This window comes from Canis aureus, chromosome 12 (assembly GCF_053574225.1).
Source record: "Canis aureus isolate CA01 chromosome 12, VMU_Caureus_v.1.0, whole genome shotgun sequence".
Classification (NCBI taxonomy): domain Eukaryota; kingdom Metazoa; phylum Chordata; class Mammalia; order Carnivora; family Canidae; genus Canis; species Canis aureus.
The window spans coordinates 12,852,713-12,870,536 of NC_135622.1; the positions used below are offsets into that span (position 1 = coordinate 12,852,713).

General features: G+C 47.6%; 1 protein-coding gene and 1 long non-coding RNA gene across 7 annotated transcripts in view; one reads left to right on the forward strand and one right to left on the reverse strand.

The window, feature by feature from the left end:
• The window catches only part of SYT6 (synaptotagmin 6), a 60,766-nt gene extending 57,718 nt beyond the window's left edge, over nucleotides 1–3,048 (forward strand). For all 5 annotated transcript variants that reach the window (XR_013349017.1, XR_013349016.1, XM_077842790.1 and 2 more), the window contains one exon: nucleotides 224–3,048. Coding sequence is in view for 3 of the 5 variants with exons in the window: in XM_077842790.1 (XP_077698916.1) it covers nucleotides 224–295 (72 nt within the window). In the remaining 2 variants the exon portion in view is untranslated. The remainder of the gene's footprint in view (nucleotides 1–223) is intronic.
• Nucleotides 1–17,824, reverse strand: part of LOC144280596 (uncharacterized) — a 33,732-nt gene that overhangs the window by 11,629 nt on the left and 4,279 nt on the right. The window lies entirely within an intron of this gene.

The following is a 17,824-nucleotide window of genomic DNA, read 5'->3' on the forward strand; positions in this document are numbered from 1 at the left end:
ACACAGTGAACACTTTAATTATCTCTGCTGTAAGTCTTTTTTCTTTTTTTAAATCAGGTATTCTGAACTAGAAGCTCTATAGCTCTTTTCCTTCTGTTTTTGCATGGCTGACAGCAAAATTCAAGCCGGGCAGGGTGAATCCAGTGCATGGGCCAGAGAGGTTTCAAGAGTGAAATGCAAATCCCCTTGGCAATCAATAACCAGCCTTCTCCCCTCTCCACAGTGGCAGGGCCGGGCTGCCAGCTTTGACAGCGAGAGCTCGTGCCCGTCTCCGAAACCACCTCCCACACCGTGAGCCATGCGGCCGGGTGACATCAATGGGACTCAGCGATGTTCCTTTTTGCACTTGTTCAACCGTCCAAACAGTGCTGCGCAGAGGCAGCGGCAGCCGTAGCACGAGTCTTAACCACTCCTGCGCAGGTCAAAGCCAAGACACTTGTGTGGCCAGACCCGTCTTAGTCTTTTGTGTCTCCCAAGGTGATGTTTTCTGTGGTTTTCACTTTTTATGGATCTGCTGCCAGGAGGAGAAGGGGTGGGGGGTGGGTAGGAAAGAAAGAAGAGTAGGGAGCCCAGAAGCTGGTTCATATAAAATGCAATGTACAATAGTCGTCTTTTTCGGGGGAGGTGAGGTTGAGTTCCTGCAGTTTCGTGTCTCCACCAAGCTCCACAAGCCTGGAGAAGAAGGATGGGGGATGGAGCCATGACTGCTTCTGCCATGGCCTGCGGAAGGATGTGAATCGGGCCGAGAGCCTTTACAAGTCTGGTTACCACACCACCCTTGGAAGCTCTTGGTGACAACGATGATCATGATCGTGATGCGGACTCCTGGTCCTATGATGACATCACTGGGGCTCCGAGACGTGTGCACACCTTCCGCTGGTTGTGCAGGGCTCCTCGCCCCCCTCCCTTGTTGACTTTCCTCATCAGTTGAAAATGTCTTGATTCCTCACTGGAACTTAGTCACTTTCTTTAGGAATGATTCTGCTGAAACTAAACATGCCATATGTTTTCTGGCACACCACAGTTAATGATCGTATTTGTTTGAAAACAGGATCTTTGTTCTCAAAAATAACCTTCATTGTAAAGAAGAGAAGGCACATGTTCCAGAATGACTTCTGTGTTATGCATAGCTTTATAATTCCATGACATATCAAGCAACTGTTTAAAATGCCTAAATAGATCAAAGAAAAACCTAGATAAACTGTTCTTTGGGGACTGGAGAGTTTTAATCCAAGTCATAGCTGGAATCCATCTTTCCATGAAGAGAATCTCCTTGATTGAAACAAAGTCAGCTTAAGCCTATTTCAGACCCCTTGACTCTAGGACAATATTCATCTTAAACTTTAGTTCTATAAATTACTAAGTACTTCAGTGTTTGTTTTGGTGGTAGTGATGTTTTTGTTTTTATTTTCTTCCTTTAGATCTCTACCTTAGGCCAAATTCAGTCTAGGAAAAAAAGATGTTTCAACTCTTCTGTGTTGTAATAGTACATTTCTGTTGAGTTAATAGTGGTCTTCCCACCGACCATCTATAACTCAGTTGATTTGCTCAATTTCAGTCTGTATAGCCCTGGTAAACTCGTGGAGGTGAGTTTCTACTTTATCTGTGATTACACAGTGCCAACTTCCAGAGTTGTGTGTGTGACTTGCAAAAGGCAAGTCTGCTGAAGAACCCCTTCCATCAATGGAATCTCAAGAAGGGAAAAGTTATTCACACGCCTTGTGTCTTACTCTTTATATATGTCACATGCTTTAGGAGCAGAAACTCAATAAAGTAACCCTCACTTTAAGCCAAGTTAACAGATTTCTCTGCTGATATAGCTTTAGGCAGTGTCTTCTACCCAAAATTCAGACTGGGCATGAGGATGACCAGGATATTGTAGCCAGAGAGGTTTTCAGCTTAGAAAAGTAAAGGCAGATAGACCAAACTTGATTGCATACTGAGCCTTAGGCTAGGAGCTAATGTGTCATTGGTATAAAGATCAGTTTCTCCCTAAATTGTCTTGTGATTGATAGTCATCCTCGTTAGGCAGTACTGCAGCTGGATGTTCTTTTGAGAGTGAGAGAAAAAAAACACACACACACACAAAGTCATGACAAGACTCAGAGCAGGCCATAAACTTCATTCTGTCTCTTGACTCTAGACTGACTCCATCAAGATAGCCATCTCAATCATTGAGCAGATGCTGTGGGTCCTGCAACTAGGCAGGGGACAGTTGAGTTTCCTGGGTCATGAGCAACCCAGAAACTAGTATGAGAGGGTCCTTCCAGAAGTGATCTCAAAACGCAGGTCCAGCTGCCTTCTTCGTACGCCCAGATGCATAAGGATGACCACTAGACTCCTGGAGAAAGGAGTGTGATCTGTGTGAATTGGGGAATAGTTACTGTTCTCGGACATTCCTTTCTTGTCCAAGCAGCTAACTTACATGAGTGAACCTCCCAGTGGTTTTGGGAAATCATTTCCTGAGCAGATTATGGTCAGTCCCGCACCACCTACCCCACTGCTACCACTCCCACTACAGCAATCCTGGTAAATTACTATAGGCTGAGAAGCCCACCCCAGGGAGGCTCTCAGCTCCAGGAGCCCCGCACCCAGCGTCTTCTGGGGTGACCAGTCCTCAACCTGAAGCATGAATGAACCTGAATGTCTGCTAACTTCATTATCTAGCCCAATACCTCTTCCTCGAAGATGAGAATCAAATGAATTACAAGTTTCAGAATAAAATTAAATACAAAGTTGATTTATTTGTTGGCTTCTCTGCCATGAAAAACCTCTTTCTTGGGTTGGCGTTTTGAGCTTTGCTGAGGCCATGATAACCAGGGCCTTTTGCATCTCAATGTCTTTTTTTTTTTTTAATACAAAGTTCCCACCTGTATTTAGCTGTGTTTCTGTGCTGAAAGATGCCTCTCACCCTTCCTTCTCATACTCAGGATGTTAATTAATTGCAACATCATTTAAAGACATTATGTTGTTAATTACCGCTTTGTGTCTCCCCGCCCCTGTCACAGCCTGGAGTTTTTGTTCAATTAAATCTCTGTCTCTTGACCATTTCTCTTGTCATCGCATGTTCCTGAAGGTTAGCTGTCTGCATACACACGGAACACAGCCCGGTTTTATCTTTAAACTTTGTTTCACATAGATAACCCCCTCCCTTCCATCAGAGGGACATCAGATGGGCTTGTTGGTTTTTTGTTCTGCCCAAGGCATACCTGCAGACCCCGTCAAGCTGGAATCCACCTGTGTTTTGTCAGACTTATGGCTCACAGAGCATTCGGTTCGCGGGGCTGTGCTGGTTCCTCAGCTGTTGGGCTCACGAGCAGTCCCTGCAGATGCCGCTTCTCTAGGGAAGCAGGCTGCACGCTCAGAGCTGGAAAGTGCGATTGCTCTCGCCTACCAGGAGAGGAATTCTGCTAACTCTCATAATAACACTACTTGGCCGAGTGAGGAGAAAACTCTACTGCAGCCTCGAATATTTAAAAAGAACATTCTGACTTAATAGAATAGCCTCTCCGCTCACCCCCAGCTTTTAATTAAATTAGGAAGCAGTCTGTAGAGGGGAGAGTGGTAGGGACCCTCGGCTCTGACGCACCTGCATCTGAATTACCTGCACTCCACAGTGAGATGCCCCCAGGGAGCTGCGCTGCTGAGGGAAGCACTCTGCCTCGTAAACACACAGCCTCCCCTGGCTTCTGCCTTCCGTCAGGTCACCCATCAGCCAGCGGGGTTGGATGATGTGCGGCTGTATCGGCTGTATCCAGAGCACATCGGGTGACGAGGTAAACGTGTCTGGCCGGGTGATGCGGCCTTAACAACCTTCAGACTTCAGTGGCTGCAGACAACGAAGGCTCACTTCTCATCCGCGCTCGTCTGAGTCACAGATCAGCAAGGGGGGGCTCTGCTCACCTCCTCGGATTCATTCCAGGGGGATTCAGCGTCTCCAAGGCCGCTGGCTGCCGCGCCCGAGGGAGAAAGAACGCTCTGCAGCCTCTCCTCAACACTCTGGCCCAGAGGTGACACATGTCCCTTCCCTTCACAGTTCATTGCTCACGACCACGCATGTGGCCTCCCAGAACACAGGGGTTCAAACACCCAGGGGAAGAACAACTGGAAATAACTGGTTCGCACTCAGGATGACCACAGCGAAGTTAGCAGACCCGTGGGGGTGGCAGCTACTGACGGGCAGGTTCAGAGATGCAAAGAGAAGCTGCAGTGCATTCACTGTTGAATGAACTCAAGGACTAGACTGAACCCCATGACCGTCCCTGGCTCAGACCTGAATGCTGCCCATAAAGAGCTTCTAGTCTAGCAAATTGGCAACATCAGTAACTATGGTCCCAGGTAGAAAGCGGGGAGTGCAGGATGGGAGGTAAATAAAAGGCTCCAGGGGTCCAAGAAAAGAATGACAGCTTTGAGAGGGAGGGGACATCTGATCTAGAGCTCTTAAGGATGGGTAGGATTCGGGATGGGGAAGTTAGGAGGAGGGGGCATATTCCCGGCTGAGCGCTCCACACACCACACCACCAGGCTGCAGACCTGGTCCCTGCCTCATTCCTCCCAGCTGCCTCCGTGAAATGGGCCTGCTGCCCCTCCTCCCTCCACTGCTGGCTTGCCTCCTGCTCCCAGGCAGGCTGATGACCCAGAACTGCGAGGTGGGCCTGATTTTGAGGCTCTGGCTAGCTGCCCCGCCTCATTCACTCACCCAACCTCCCCTCCACGGGCAGTTTTGAAGCCACAGGCCACTCAAGACTTCGTGATTTGTCCTATGTCTCACTCCTGTTTACAGCAGCGAGCCCCATCCAGATGTCTGATGCCCTAGGGCAGGGAGCAGGACTGGCATCCCCCTGGCTTTCATGGAGCTGGTTCCCAGCAGCTCTCCCAGCATGGCTGCAGCAAGCCCTCCAGCAGAGACTGGGACCCAAGAGGCTGGCAGGCAGTTGTAGGCATTCACCCGAGGGGTGGAGTGCTGAGCTAGGCACGGGGACACAGGGAAACGAGGGCATCTGTACAGGACACAGTGAACACAGATGCACAACACAACAGGACTGAAAGCTGAGCAGATCTGGAAGTCAGGGAGGAGGAAGGGGTATTCAAGAGTATTGAGTGCTCTCCCACTTGAGGCACAGGAAAAATGATGGAGCCTTCCATAGAAACCGGAGACAGCAGAACAAGGAAGAAACGATGAGTCCAGCTGGGGCCAACTGAATTTGAGGTGTGGGAGGGATGTGTAGCAGACAGCCTGGTTTGAGATGCAGCTTGGCAGAGAGGTCAGGCATGAGATGTTCATTTATAGAAAGCTTACACCCCAGAATGAGAGGTGGGGACAGGAGGCTGACACGGCCACGTGGGCACAAGTGGACAAGGAGAGTCTCAAAGAGGGCTTCTTGGAGAACCATCAAGATTTAGAGGGCAAGGAAAAAGAAAGTGATGTGAATAATAATGGAGGTGTGCCCAAGCAAAGCTGATAGATGAGGATGCAGATCAATAGAACTAGATCAATCAAGGGCCTCAGAAAAGGATTCTTCACAAGTTCATCCCAAGTGCTTGAACATGACTCGCAAGTCTGCCTTCACCCGCACTTGCAGGGACCCACGGCTCTTTTTCCCCCTAGCCTCTGCTCTTGCCTTTTGTGTGTGTGGTAAAATATATTTATCTTCAATTTACCATTTTTAAGTGTACATTTCAGCAGCTTTCAATATGTTCACATTTTTGCACAACCATCGCCACCAGCCACCTATAGAACTTTTCTCATCCTATGAAATTCAAACTCTATATTCATTAAACAGCAAATCCCCATCCTCTCCTCCCTGTCCACCCTTCAGCCCCTGGCAAAAACCATTCTACTTTGTGTCTCCATGAATTTCACTAATCTAGGTAACTCCTGTGAGTGGAATCATATCGTACCTGTCCTCTTGTGCCTGGATTGTACCACTTAGCAGAAGATCCTCAAGATTGATCCATGTTGTAATGTGTGTCAGAATTTCCTTGCTTTTTAAGGCTGAATAATATTCCATTGTATCAATACACCTCATTTTGTTTTCCATTGATCTGTTGGTGGACATTTGGGGTGCTTCCACCTTTTGGCTATTGTGAATAAGGCTGCCACGAAGGGGGGTGGTGTACCAATATCTCTTCTCGTCTCTGCTTTCAATTCTCTGGGGTATATACCCACAAGTGGAATTGCTGGATCATATGGTAATTCTCTTTTTAATGCTTTGGGGAACTGCCATACTGTTTTTCATAGTGGCTGTGCCATATTACATTCCCATAGGCGGTGCACAAACGTTCCAATTTCTCTCCACCCTCACCAACACTTGTTATTTTATGTATTTTTGATGGTAGCTGTCATAATGGGTATGAAGTGGTATCTAATTGTGATTTTGATTTGCATTTTCCTAATGATTAGTGATGGTGAGTATCATTTCACGTGCTTATTGGCCATGTGTATATCTTTTTTGGGAAAATGTCTATTTGAGTCCTTTGCTCATTTAAAAAAAATTTATCAAGGTTAAAATTTTACTTCCAGTATAGTTAACAAACTGTGTCATATTAGTTTCAGGTGCACAATATAATGATTCAAGTGCTCATTTTTTAATGTGTTTTGTTATTGTTGAGTTGTCAGATTTCTGTATATATTTGAGATATTAATCCCTTATCTGATTTATGATTTACAAATACAGCATTGTCTCCCATTCTGTGGGTTGCTGTTGATCATGTCTTCTGATACACTAAAGTTTTAAATTTTGAGGTAGTCCAATTTGCCTACTTGTTCTTTTGTGACTTGTGCTTTTGGTGTCATATATGAGAAATCATTGCAAATCCAATACCATGATACTTTGCCCCTATGTTTTCTTTTAAGAGTTTTATAGCCTTAGCTCTTAGACTTAGGTCTTTGATCCACATAAATCTTTGTATAGGTTGTGAGATAAGGGTCCAATATCATTCTTTTGCACACGGATATCCAGTTTTTTCTACGTCATTTGTTGCAAAGACTATCTTTTCCGCATTGAACGATCTTGGTACCCTTGTTGACAATCATTTGACCATATATGTGAGGGTTTATTTCTGGGCTCTCTATCCTGTTTCAGTGTCTATATATGTGCCTTTATACTAGTATCACATTGATTACTTGTAGCTTTGTAGTAAGTTTTGAAATCAGGAAGTGTGAATCCTCCAGCTTTATTCTTTTTCAAAATTGTTTTGGCTACTCAGGGTCCCTTAGATTCCATATGAATTTTAGGATGAATCTATTTCTACAAAAAAATGGGATTTTGATAGGGATTGCATTGAATCAATAGATAGCTTCAAGTAATATTCACAGGGACTCAACTTTTGAGGACACTATAAAATATCCTATAGGCATCGCCTATAAGGTGCCATTTGCTGACATTCTGTCCACAAACCCATCTGCACCTCTGGGGCTTTTGCTAATAAACATATGCTATGATGCTTGATGTAGGACCAAGCACAGTGATGGAGGTTTAACCAGCTAATTAGACTTTTTACCCAACTCTTGCCAATTTCCTATGAAATTCATCTTCCACAACTGCAAATGTCCTGGACCAACTGCCAACCTACCAACCAAACACAACCTTACAGTCCAGGTTCTCTCTCCTGCCCTCCTTGGCCCAGAACACTTAAGAACTTCAGCTGGACTAAATCCCATGAAGGCAGGTTCATCTCTGTTTCTGAATGCACATAGGTATTCACTCAACGAACGTGTTGAGCACCTAGTATATATCAGATAATGTGCTAGGCTGAGGGCACACAATTGATAATCACAACTAACAAACACTACGCACTTCTTTTTTTTAAGATTTTTATTTATTTATTCGTGAGAGACATACACAGAGAGAGGCAGAGACACAGGCAGAGGGAGAAGCAGGCTTCATGCAGGGAGCTGGACGTGGGAGTTGATCCCTGGACTCTAGGATCACGCCCTGGGCCGAAGGCAGATGCTCAACCCCTGAGCCACCAAGGTGCCCCAACTACACACTTCTTCTATGCTGGGCACTGTTCTAAGTTCCCAGTGCTTCACTTAATTTTCTCTTTAACCATAAGAGGTCAATAAAGCTGTCCATGGTCATACAACTGAACTCAGGTAACTAAATCCCATTGTCCACATGCTTAAGCATGATGCTTAATCATTGATCAACATGATGCTGAGCTGCCTTCTAACAAAACACATCTCTTCAAGGAGCTCACAATTCAGAGGAGGAGACAGATACATAAAGAGGAAATAACTATAACGCAATAAGCCTGGAGAAGGATTGCCTAAGCCATCCACCTACATGTATACCCTCCTTAGTGCAACCCTAAGTGTACCCTCTGAGACCCCAACCCTCATTCCTTCCTGGAGAGAGCCCTGCAGTGGCCTCTTTGTGAACCAGCACTCATGCACATTCATTTGCTCCCCCACATCAATTACCCCTGCAAGAATAGCTGAAGAATTGTGGAGTCCACTCATCACACTCAGCCCTATCAGTCACCCCATAAACAAGTCTGTGTTAAACAATGCCAGGCAGAGTGAAGTCTTGCTGTAACTTGGTAGCTCTACTGGAAAGCTCAGAAATGGCAGGAGGGCTCATCACTCTACAACACACAACTCCAAACAAAGCCTGTGTCATCAGACTTGTTGAAAAGGGAAGTCCATGATGGGCTGGCATGGGAGAGGCAGGCAGAAGAACTCCAAGGGCTCAGAGGAGTTGTGCAAACTCAGGAGTTAGCTGAGCTGAGCTAGCTCAGCTCTCCTGCCTTCCATCTCTTCCTGTTCAGTACCAGAGGGGTGAGTCTCCTCCTGCAGGGGCCTCAGCTGAGGATGGCTCACTGGCAATAAATTAGTCCTTGGGGCAGAGTGGGGAGATGTGTGACTCCTTTCCCTGAGGTGACTCTTTTTTCTGCACAGATTGGGGAAGTTTGGTGACACATCGGGGATTATGCAGACAGAGCAGTGATGTGGGCAGGTGCCTCAGGCATCCTGAGACATGTAGCATCTCTTCTGTTCTCTGTGGCTTCACATTGCAGCTTGTGTCTGAGCCAGGCTCATGGGGACCCTTTGGGCTAGGACAATGAGGAGTGAGAACCTACGGCTGGAAATTCTCAGTGTTTTTGGAAACATGAGTCCTGGAGATGACAGAGGACTTGCTAATCACAGCTGACAGGGTTATGGCCCCTTTGTACCATAGTCCTTCATCTCCCTGGAGAAATTACTGCTGATGACACACTGCAGTTAGAGTGAATAGTGAAATTGAAGAACGAGACAAGCTTCGCAAACCATCCTCCTTTAATTGCCACTAGCTTTCTTTTCCAGAAGGTCCAGAGATGCCTGACTCCTTACACAGAGGGGTTTCTTTCTGTGCCTCCTGGTCTTAAACCTGGGGCTGCCCTGATGCTCCTGGCTTGCTCTCTGCCTGGCCAGGAAGCTAAGGCCAGAACTGTATTCTCCATTCTGTTTCATCCCCATGGCTGCCTGACATGCAACGCTGTATCTTGCCAGATTTGCCACGTGAGGACAGGTTCATCTCTTCCACGCCACTACATTTGGTAAACTCAAGAGCCAGAAGATCATCTGGGTTCAGCCCTGACTCTCCAGCTTGCCCAGGCTACCCTGGGCAGGTCATGTGACCCACATCTATAAGACAGAGGTGGGTTTGCTTCGGTGGCAACAGCCAGGCTCAGCTTCTGGTGTGCAGCCCGAGGGCACAGTACAGCAGCCAGGGCTGCATGGACCATGTCCTCCCTCCTTGGAGGGCTCTTCACCTTTCACAGCTGAGTAGCTTGAAAACAAAGGCAATAAGATTGCACTGCTCTAAAGTCTGGAGAGGGTAGGAGGGAGCAGGGAGGGGGATGTACAGAATAAATCAAGTGGCTGGGCAATTAATTTAGAATAACTTAGGCACTGAACGTTGAAGAGAAACAAAAGTGGTGACATTTAACGAATGTGTCCGTTGATATCTCGCTCATTCCAGCTGTCTTTTGAAATGTCAGGTATCTCGCAATCCCTTTGCCTTGCAGCTGGAAGGTTTGTGCTAACAACCAGTTCTGGTTTCTGCCCAGTGGGTTAGCACAGGCACGGGATTTCCAAAGCGGGAGGTCCCGGAGGTGGAAGGAGCAGGAGACGATGCCCATCACCCTCCGAGAGCCGGACCCTACGGCTGCGCCCAAGGAGCCCCCATGAGTCCTGTCGCCTTGCCTTTCACCCACCTTCTTGCCACGAACTATAAGAAAACACACAAGGCGTGCACATCAAGAGAAAGACAATCAGTGTTTTCCTGGAGATCCATGGATGCCTCTTCAAACTTCTCAGAACTTAAAAGTTTTCAAGAGAAAACCTTAGCTGAACTCCAGGGAGAGAGGAAGCCAAGAACCAGTGGCTCCAGAGAACTCCAGGCTCAGGAATTTCCATTCTGAGCTGATTGGCCCTCGGTTCAGTCCTCTATAAATACCAGATACTGCTTCAGACACAAACTGGGGAGCAAACCAGCTGGATTTTCACTTTGGGGAAAAACGTGAAGCCAAGCAACGTTCGTATCCCAAACCGTATCCCGAACCTCCAAAATGAGCTTCCCCACTTCCATCTGCAGCTGAGCGGCCAACTCCGTCAACCTTATGGGCACCGAGGTGCAGGGAGAAGAAGTCACTAAAACCCAAAGGGAAACTAGCTGGTGGAAGTCTGAGTGACCACGGAGGCGTCAAGTTCCGCAAGCCCAGCTCATCTAGCAGAGTCCGGCTTCTGGCTGGAGGAGCAGAGGAGGGCCGTAGTGTTCCAGGAGGCCTGGGAGCAGGCTGGGGATGAGCCAGCTCAGGAGACACCGCCACAGCTTGGCCTCGGCCAAGCCTTGTTGTGCAGGGAGCACACGGTGACATGTCAGAGGAGAGCCGGCCTTCCACGGTCCAGTTCAAAGCCAGGCTTGTGCAGGGAGTCCGTGCCAGCCCCCCAAGGGAAGCCAAACACACAGGAGCCCCACCACCTAAGTGTGGCCTCACTTAAAGCAGAGCCAGACCGGCTGCCTTCCCACCAGCACACAAAGCCACAGCTCAGTAGGACAAGTGTTCCCAGTCCCTCCTGCAGGGTGCCGCCTGCGTGCTTGCCTCCCTCCTGGGGGTTCTTTCCTGACTCTGTCACAGAGCCAGCTTTGCAGCCTCCCCAACTCTTAAGCACATTGTCTCTAGAAGTGAGAAAAACCCCAGACCCAGTCCTTGGCCTCTCCCCACTTTCTACATCATTTCACCCACCCCGACATCACCTCCAGCCTCTGTGCTCCTGCTGCTCCTTCCCCAGCTGCCATCATACTCCCAAGGACCAAACTGCCACCTGCCGTGCCCAAGGCCCTTAGAAGTCCTGTCACAGCCCCGCTGGCTCTCTCTGTCTGTGAACTTCAGCAGCCTTCCCCCATGTGTTGAATCCTGGACTCTCTTCTCTCCCTGCCTGAGCCACCACACCACAATTATTTCTTTCTCTGTGTTGTCTCACTGCCCCCCTCTCTCTAGACCCTAATAACTTCCTTCTGCATTACCCCCTGGGGCTCCACTGCAATTTCTCCTTCTCATCCTCCTCTCTGCCCACCCTGGGAATGAAACATAAAGACCTTCTCACCCTCTTCTCTGCCCACCCTGGGAAGGAAATGCAAAAACAGCGGCACCTAAGCAGGTAGTAGAAATGCATGAGGCTATAAATCGGAGGTAGAGTGGCAGGTTGTGGGCCTGGAGGGGGCAAGCTCTATCTAAAGATATTCAAATTGAAATTAAAAAAAAAAAAAAAACACTAGGCATACTAATCAGATTTGGCCCCTGGACAACAACTTCTCAGCCCCTAAAAAGCTGGTGTCTACTTCTTGGAGAGTTTCATTACCCTGATTGATTTATTTATTTATTTATTTATTTATTTATTTATTTATTTATTTTTAAGATTTATTTATTTGAGACAGAGAGAGAGCAGGGGCAGGGGCAGAGGAAGAGGGAGAGACAAGCAGACTCGACACTGAGCCCAGAGCCCAACATGGGGCTCAATCCCAGGATCCTTAGATCATGACCTGAGCTGAAATCAAGAGCTGGACACTTAAAGCCACAGAGCCACCCAGGCACCCCTACCCCGACACCTTTAATACACATTCCACCCTTACTCTGAAACTGCTACTGGCTCCCCTTTTGCCCGTGGGGAGAAAGGAATGATTATTGTTCGCATAAAATTTTAAATATTATCAAGAATCTTGCCTTCCATGAAACCAGTAATGGCTTAGTCTGGCATTTGGGACACCTCGCAGGTCCTCACCACCATTTCTATGGGCAACGCCACCTCTCATCTGTGCTTTATGTATGCAGATCCTGCCATCAGGATGCCCTTCCCTCCTCTGGGAAATATAAACATAAACATTCACTCTTTAAAGCCTAATTCCAGCCTCTCCTCCTGGAAAAAAAAGGCTACCCAGGCCCCTGGCAAGGGAGCGTGCCCTCACTGCATTCCTGAAGCAGTTGCTAGCACACACTCCCTTACTGTGTGTGCCTGTGTGCATTGCCTTGTCTCCTTATTGCTCTTGTCCTCTACCTGTGGCAAGGATCAGAGATCTTTTTCTTGTTTGGCTCCCTCCTACCACCCTACACTTCCAGGTGTCCCATTGCGGTGAGCCTGTCAGAGAAAAAACACCTGCCGCTAGGGAGGAGGACACACCAGCCAAGACCAGGGTCAAGTACCTAGATTCAGAATAGCAAGTGTGTGGTTGAGAATATAGTTCTGAGATGTATAAGCGTACTGGTCATGGTCATGGTCATGGTCATGGTCATGGTTTCCAGTAGTGGCTCTCAAACCTTACTGTGCACTTGAACCACCTGGAAAGCTTATTAAAAATGTGAATCACGACCACAGAGATCCTGATGCACTAGACCTGGGTTGGAGCCTAGGAATACGTCTATCAACAAGCTGGCAGATGACTCTGGTGCCCATGCTCTGAGGAACAATTGGTCCCAGAATTAGGGGTTTGGCTTTACCTGGATTGGGACGGTTGTTCCTAATTGTGAAGACCTCAATCCAGTCCCAGCTCACAGGGCGATTGTGTTCTAAATTCCACATGGTAGGTAGTCATGGGGGGCTATGTTCCTGGACAGTCTTAGAGTGGGATTATTCCCACCCTGGGTATCTGTCTGGCAGCCCCATAGGCAGTACACTGTCCATCTGAACTGGACTGGGTGCTAGCAGCAAATGCACCTCCTGTGGAAGCTCTGCCCAGTGCCCTAACAGTCACACCTCACCCGTGATATTATAATTCAGTCCCTACCACAGCAGGGCAAGCCATCTGCTTCCATTCCTGCACCCTTGTTCTATGTCACCACAGAGCAAAAGCAGAGGCCAACAGGTTGATCATGACAGAGCATCTGCTCTGCACAAGCTGACTGCAGACTGGGCACAGGCAGGGCCAGGCAGGAGGCAAGGCTGGAGTGCTGCCCTGGCCTGGCAGCTCTTCCAGAGCTCTTCTACTCACCCCTCTCCCTAACCCGATCTTTTCCTTCCTATAGTCAACAAACATTACCCAGTCTCCAAAGGACAGATACTAAAGAATTTTAGGGAAGCCTTTGTGAACAGGGATCGACTGGAGCAGAAGGTAAGAGGGAAGGTGGGAGCCCAAGAAGGTGCTAGTCCCACCAACTAGTCTTATGCATGGAGTCTGAGGATGGGAGGTCAACTGGGCCTCAGTTCTTTCTGCCATTAGAAAACGTCCTGATATGCCTCGCAAGCTCCCAATTTCCTGCTGGAGAACTCCAGGTGGATGACGAGGGACCTCAAATTCAGGGCTCCCACAGTTGAGAGTAGGATGCATTCTCAACTGACGCCCCTCCCTATTGGCTCCTGGTCTCCCCGTGCCTCCTGTCTGGGGGATGGCACCATTGATATTTTCTCTCCCAGGCCCAGGGCTTCTGAATCCTCTTCTATTCCTCCCTCTCTCCAGCCCCAGTCACTCAGCAGGTCCAAAAACACTAACATTAATAATAGCAGCTCTCATCTGTTAAATGCCTGTGATATGCCAGTCTCCATGCTAGGTTCCTTTTGTGCATTACTCAACCTGTTCTGACATCTGTCCTATAAGGATGGATACTTATAATACGTAAGAGAAGTCATGGCACTTGCTGAAGGCCAAAGGGAGGAGCCGAGATTCAAGCCTAGGTGAGTCTGACCCTAACTGCTCTGTCCTGCCTCTGCAGGGCTTGGGTGCCCCCTCAGCCTGCACCCCACTGGCTGTCTCTGAGCCACTGGTGCGACAACATGTTTATATCCTGCCAGAGTCTGTGAGCTCCACAGGCAGATTGATCCCAGGCCATGAAGGCCAGCCCACTGTACTTCCTTGCCCAAAGTGCAAGTTCCTCTGCATGGCCCCCAAACACTGCTGGGGAAACATCTTCCTTCCTGTCCTAGCAACCGATGCCCCAGCACCCCTAGACGGAGCGTTGCCACTGCACCATGCAAGGTGGCACCTGGGATCAGGTGCCGCTGATGATGGATGCCTTCAATATTCTGGCCAGTCCCAGTAAGAGGGTTTGAAAATAAACTGGGACAGCAGGAAAAGGTAATTAGGCAGCACTTTCCTGATGAGGTGGGAGGATCAGCAGGTGTAAAGTCAGGGAATCTGAGTCCTGGTGTGCATTTAATTAAGTATCACTGTTCTGTTCACACATTGGATGGCAAAGCTTGAAAAAAATCCCAAACCAACCTCTTCCTTCACAACTCTGGAGGGGGAGAGGAAAGAGGCCAAGGGTGCCACAAAAAAAAAAATAAATAAATAAAATAAAATAAAATAAATAAAATCAACAAAGCAAAGCCAACCTACAAAACAGTATAACCAGAATCCCAAACCTCCTCATACAACCTCAGCCAAGCCCAGCCCTTGATTATGAAAAGAATAACCAAAGGGAACAGAGAGAGTGCCAGGGAGACCGGGCTCTAGATGGCCCAGTGGCACACAAAAGGATTGGAGGAAAGGGATGGGATGCTTAAAAAGCAGTTAAGAATAGCTGCAAGTCATCCTATTTAAATTCTAACAAGGCCACTACTCAGAGATAACAAAGGCCACTGTGTTTAATTAAGGGTATAAATGGTAGAAATATGAGACAGGAACTCTTACTAGCTGTTAATGAGGTGGATGGGAAACCTCTAAAAATAAACCATGACAAGTTGAAAGGGTAATTAGGGGTGCAAAAATAAACAGAGGGTGTCAATTAGAAGTTCCCTGCAAAGACTTCTTCCAACACATCCTCACTAGGTAGGGCAGGCCCAAGAGCAAGCCCCCCCCCCCCCCCAGGCGTTAAGGTCTGCAGTAGGGGCAAGAGCCCTCTTGACTTGCCTGTTCTCCTTCCTGGCCTTGGAAGAATGAGAATAATCTCCCCACCTGGCCCTGCCGCACACGAAGCAACCAGAACCCAAGAGAGGCGGGCTATGCTTATTGAACAAGGAGTCCCAAGAGAGACCTGAACAACTATTAGGGGATGAGAGACTTTAAGAGCTAAGTGATAAAAATCAATCTGGTTCCTGCCTCTGAGCTGAGAGCCAGGAATTACCCCTACATGCATGGATTCGTGGACACAAACACATGCACACACTCATCACTGGAGATTTCCAGTCATGGCCAGCCCCCCACATAGAGGGAGCAGATGACTGCTAACCCCAAAGGTAGACATGAGATGTTCTTGAAGCCTCTGGCCTTCCACTCCCTTGCTGCCTTTCTCCCCTTCCCTGTTATGACTTTGAACAGCACCACATTTGGAAGTCAGTCTGGGGTCAAGTAAGTTTGGGAAATTCTTCCGATGATATGTCTCTTGGGGAGATGCCCATTAACACATATAAGGCACTGAGAAGAACAGGGTAGAGGAGTCTTTGTGTTTATTTAACTCAGGTTTTCCCAAGCAATCTGATCACATAACCCTTTTTCCACAAAACATTACTCACCGTCTTTCCCTACCATCCACCCCAACCAGCAGAATTTGGGAACATTAAACCCAGCCCTGAGGAACCTGGAATTAGCCTTGGGAGGTATAACTGGAACACAAATCCCTCTGTGCTCCAAAGATGGGGCATCTGCCATCTCCCTGAGAGTTGCTGCAGAGCAGCAGACTGGTCATGGGTCCAGGAAGGAGGAGACCCACAAAGGGAGACGAGGGGGTCCCAAGGATAAATGTCTCTCATTTCATTTATTCTCCCTCCAACTTCTCTGCAAATATTAAGCAGTGCTGGTGGTGCACGCCTCAAGGGGAAAATGGGAGCTTAAAAGTGGACCAGCCAAGAGCCATCACTGCTGTTGCTATAGGCTGTGTGACCTGAGCAATAGGACTTAGCCCTTTTTACCACCATTTTTTCTTTATTTATAAAATTAGATTGTAATAATAGCTACCTCACAGGGTTGTTTAGAGGGTAAGTAAAATAATACACACAAGCACTAAGTGTCTTTTCAAGCATGAAATGTAAAGTATTTATAATGATCAGAATAGCAACATTTTCTGTTTCCCTCTTTACCTCCCTTGGGTGATCTCATCCACTCCCAAGGTCTTCATTCCATGGAAATGTAGGCAGGCCCAAAAACCATACCCTGTCCAGATCTGTCTCTTGAACTCTAGATTTCTGCTACAGTTGGGGATTTATTTTAAGAAAGCAGAAATCCAATGAACTTCAAGGACAGAACTCCTTGCCAGATCAGAGAGGATCTACATTTGAGATCGGTGCGAGGGGAGGGGGGGACCCATTAAGAACAGAAGCAGTATCTCTGTCTTTCCCCCTCCAGGGTCTGCTCTGTTCTCCTCCTGTACTCCACCACCTACCTCTGCCTACTTATCATCCCCCAAGCGTATAGAACCCAAACCCAGAGCCCACTCCACATGGCAATAGATTCCATGTCTCCTTGTTCAAATGTAGGGAGAAAGAGTCTTCTTGAATGAGTCTATCCATTTGATCCAGACAACAGAAGTCATAGAAGGCTGTCCCGGGTTAGGCCCATTGCAGGTCCAATAGCTATGGCCCTCTAGAGGGAGAGGATGGTGTGGTGTATAGAGCTGTCCCTTGAGGCATTGAATATTGAATATGGTGGGCAGGACATATAATAAAAGCCTATCAATTTTATTCTTCTGCTCACCCTGCCTGGCACACATAACTTTCTCCCTATTCAGACATTTTCAAAGATATTATCTAACTTGATCACGTTTACAACTATAAATCAACTTTACAGTCATTTACAACTGTAAATCATGCATCTCCCCACCAGAACATGAAGTCACCTTCTACTGCTCATTCAGAGTCAGTGAGCATCATGAGATTGTTGCCGAGGTTGCTTGCTGGCCTCAGGATACACAGTATTCAGGTGCTGTCCATCCCTCTTCCAGTTCTGTGGGATCCTGCCCCAAAGTGACTGACCATTTTCTTAACAATCTCTGAATGAAATAGTAAATTTAACCTCTGCCATTCCCCCATTATCCAACAGGGGAGCAAAACCAGGATGGCAGCAGGTGGGGGGCGGGGGAGGGAATGGAATTACTTACTTGGAAAAGTAGAGGAAAGAAAGAGAAAATTAGAGAAAAGGAAGAGATCTCGAGGGCAAGAAACACACAGTAGCTCCTGGTCCAACTGTATGTCAAACCCTGTAGCCACAGGGGACCCCTGGTTGGCACAATGAAACTGATGTCCTTGGAAGGCTGCCTATTCTTAACAGTCCAAACAAATCCTGAGGATCAGGCTTCCAAATCTTCTGTTGTTTAGAACCCAGGATTACCTTTTTGCATCTGACCATCCTTCTCTCAATAGCTGATACCACATGGCACAGAAAGGATGGAAGTGAAGGCAGTATGTCTTTCCTAG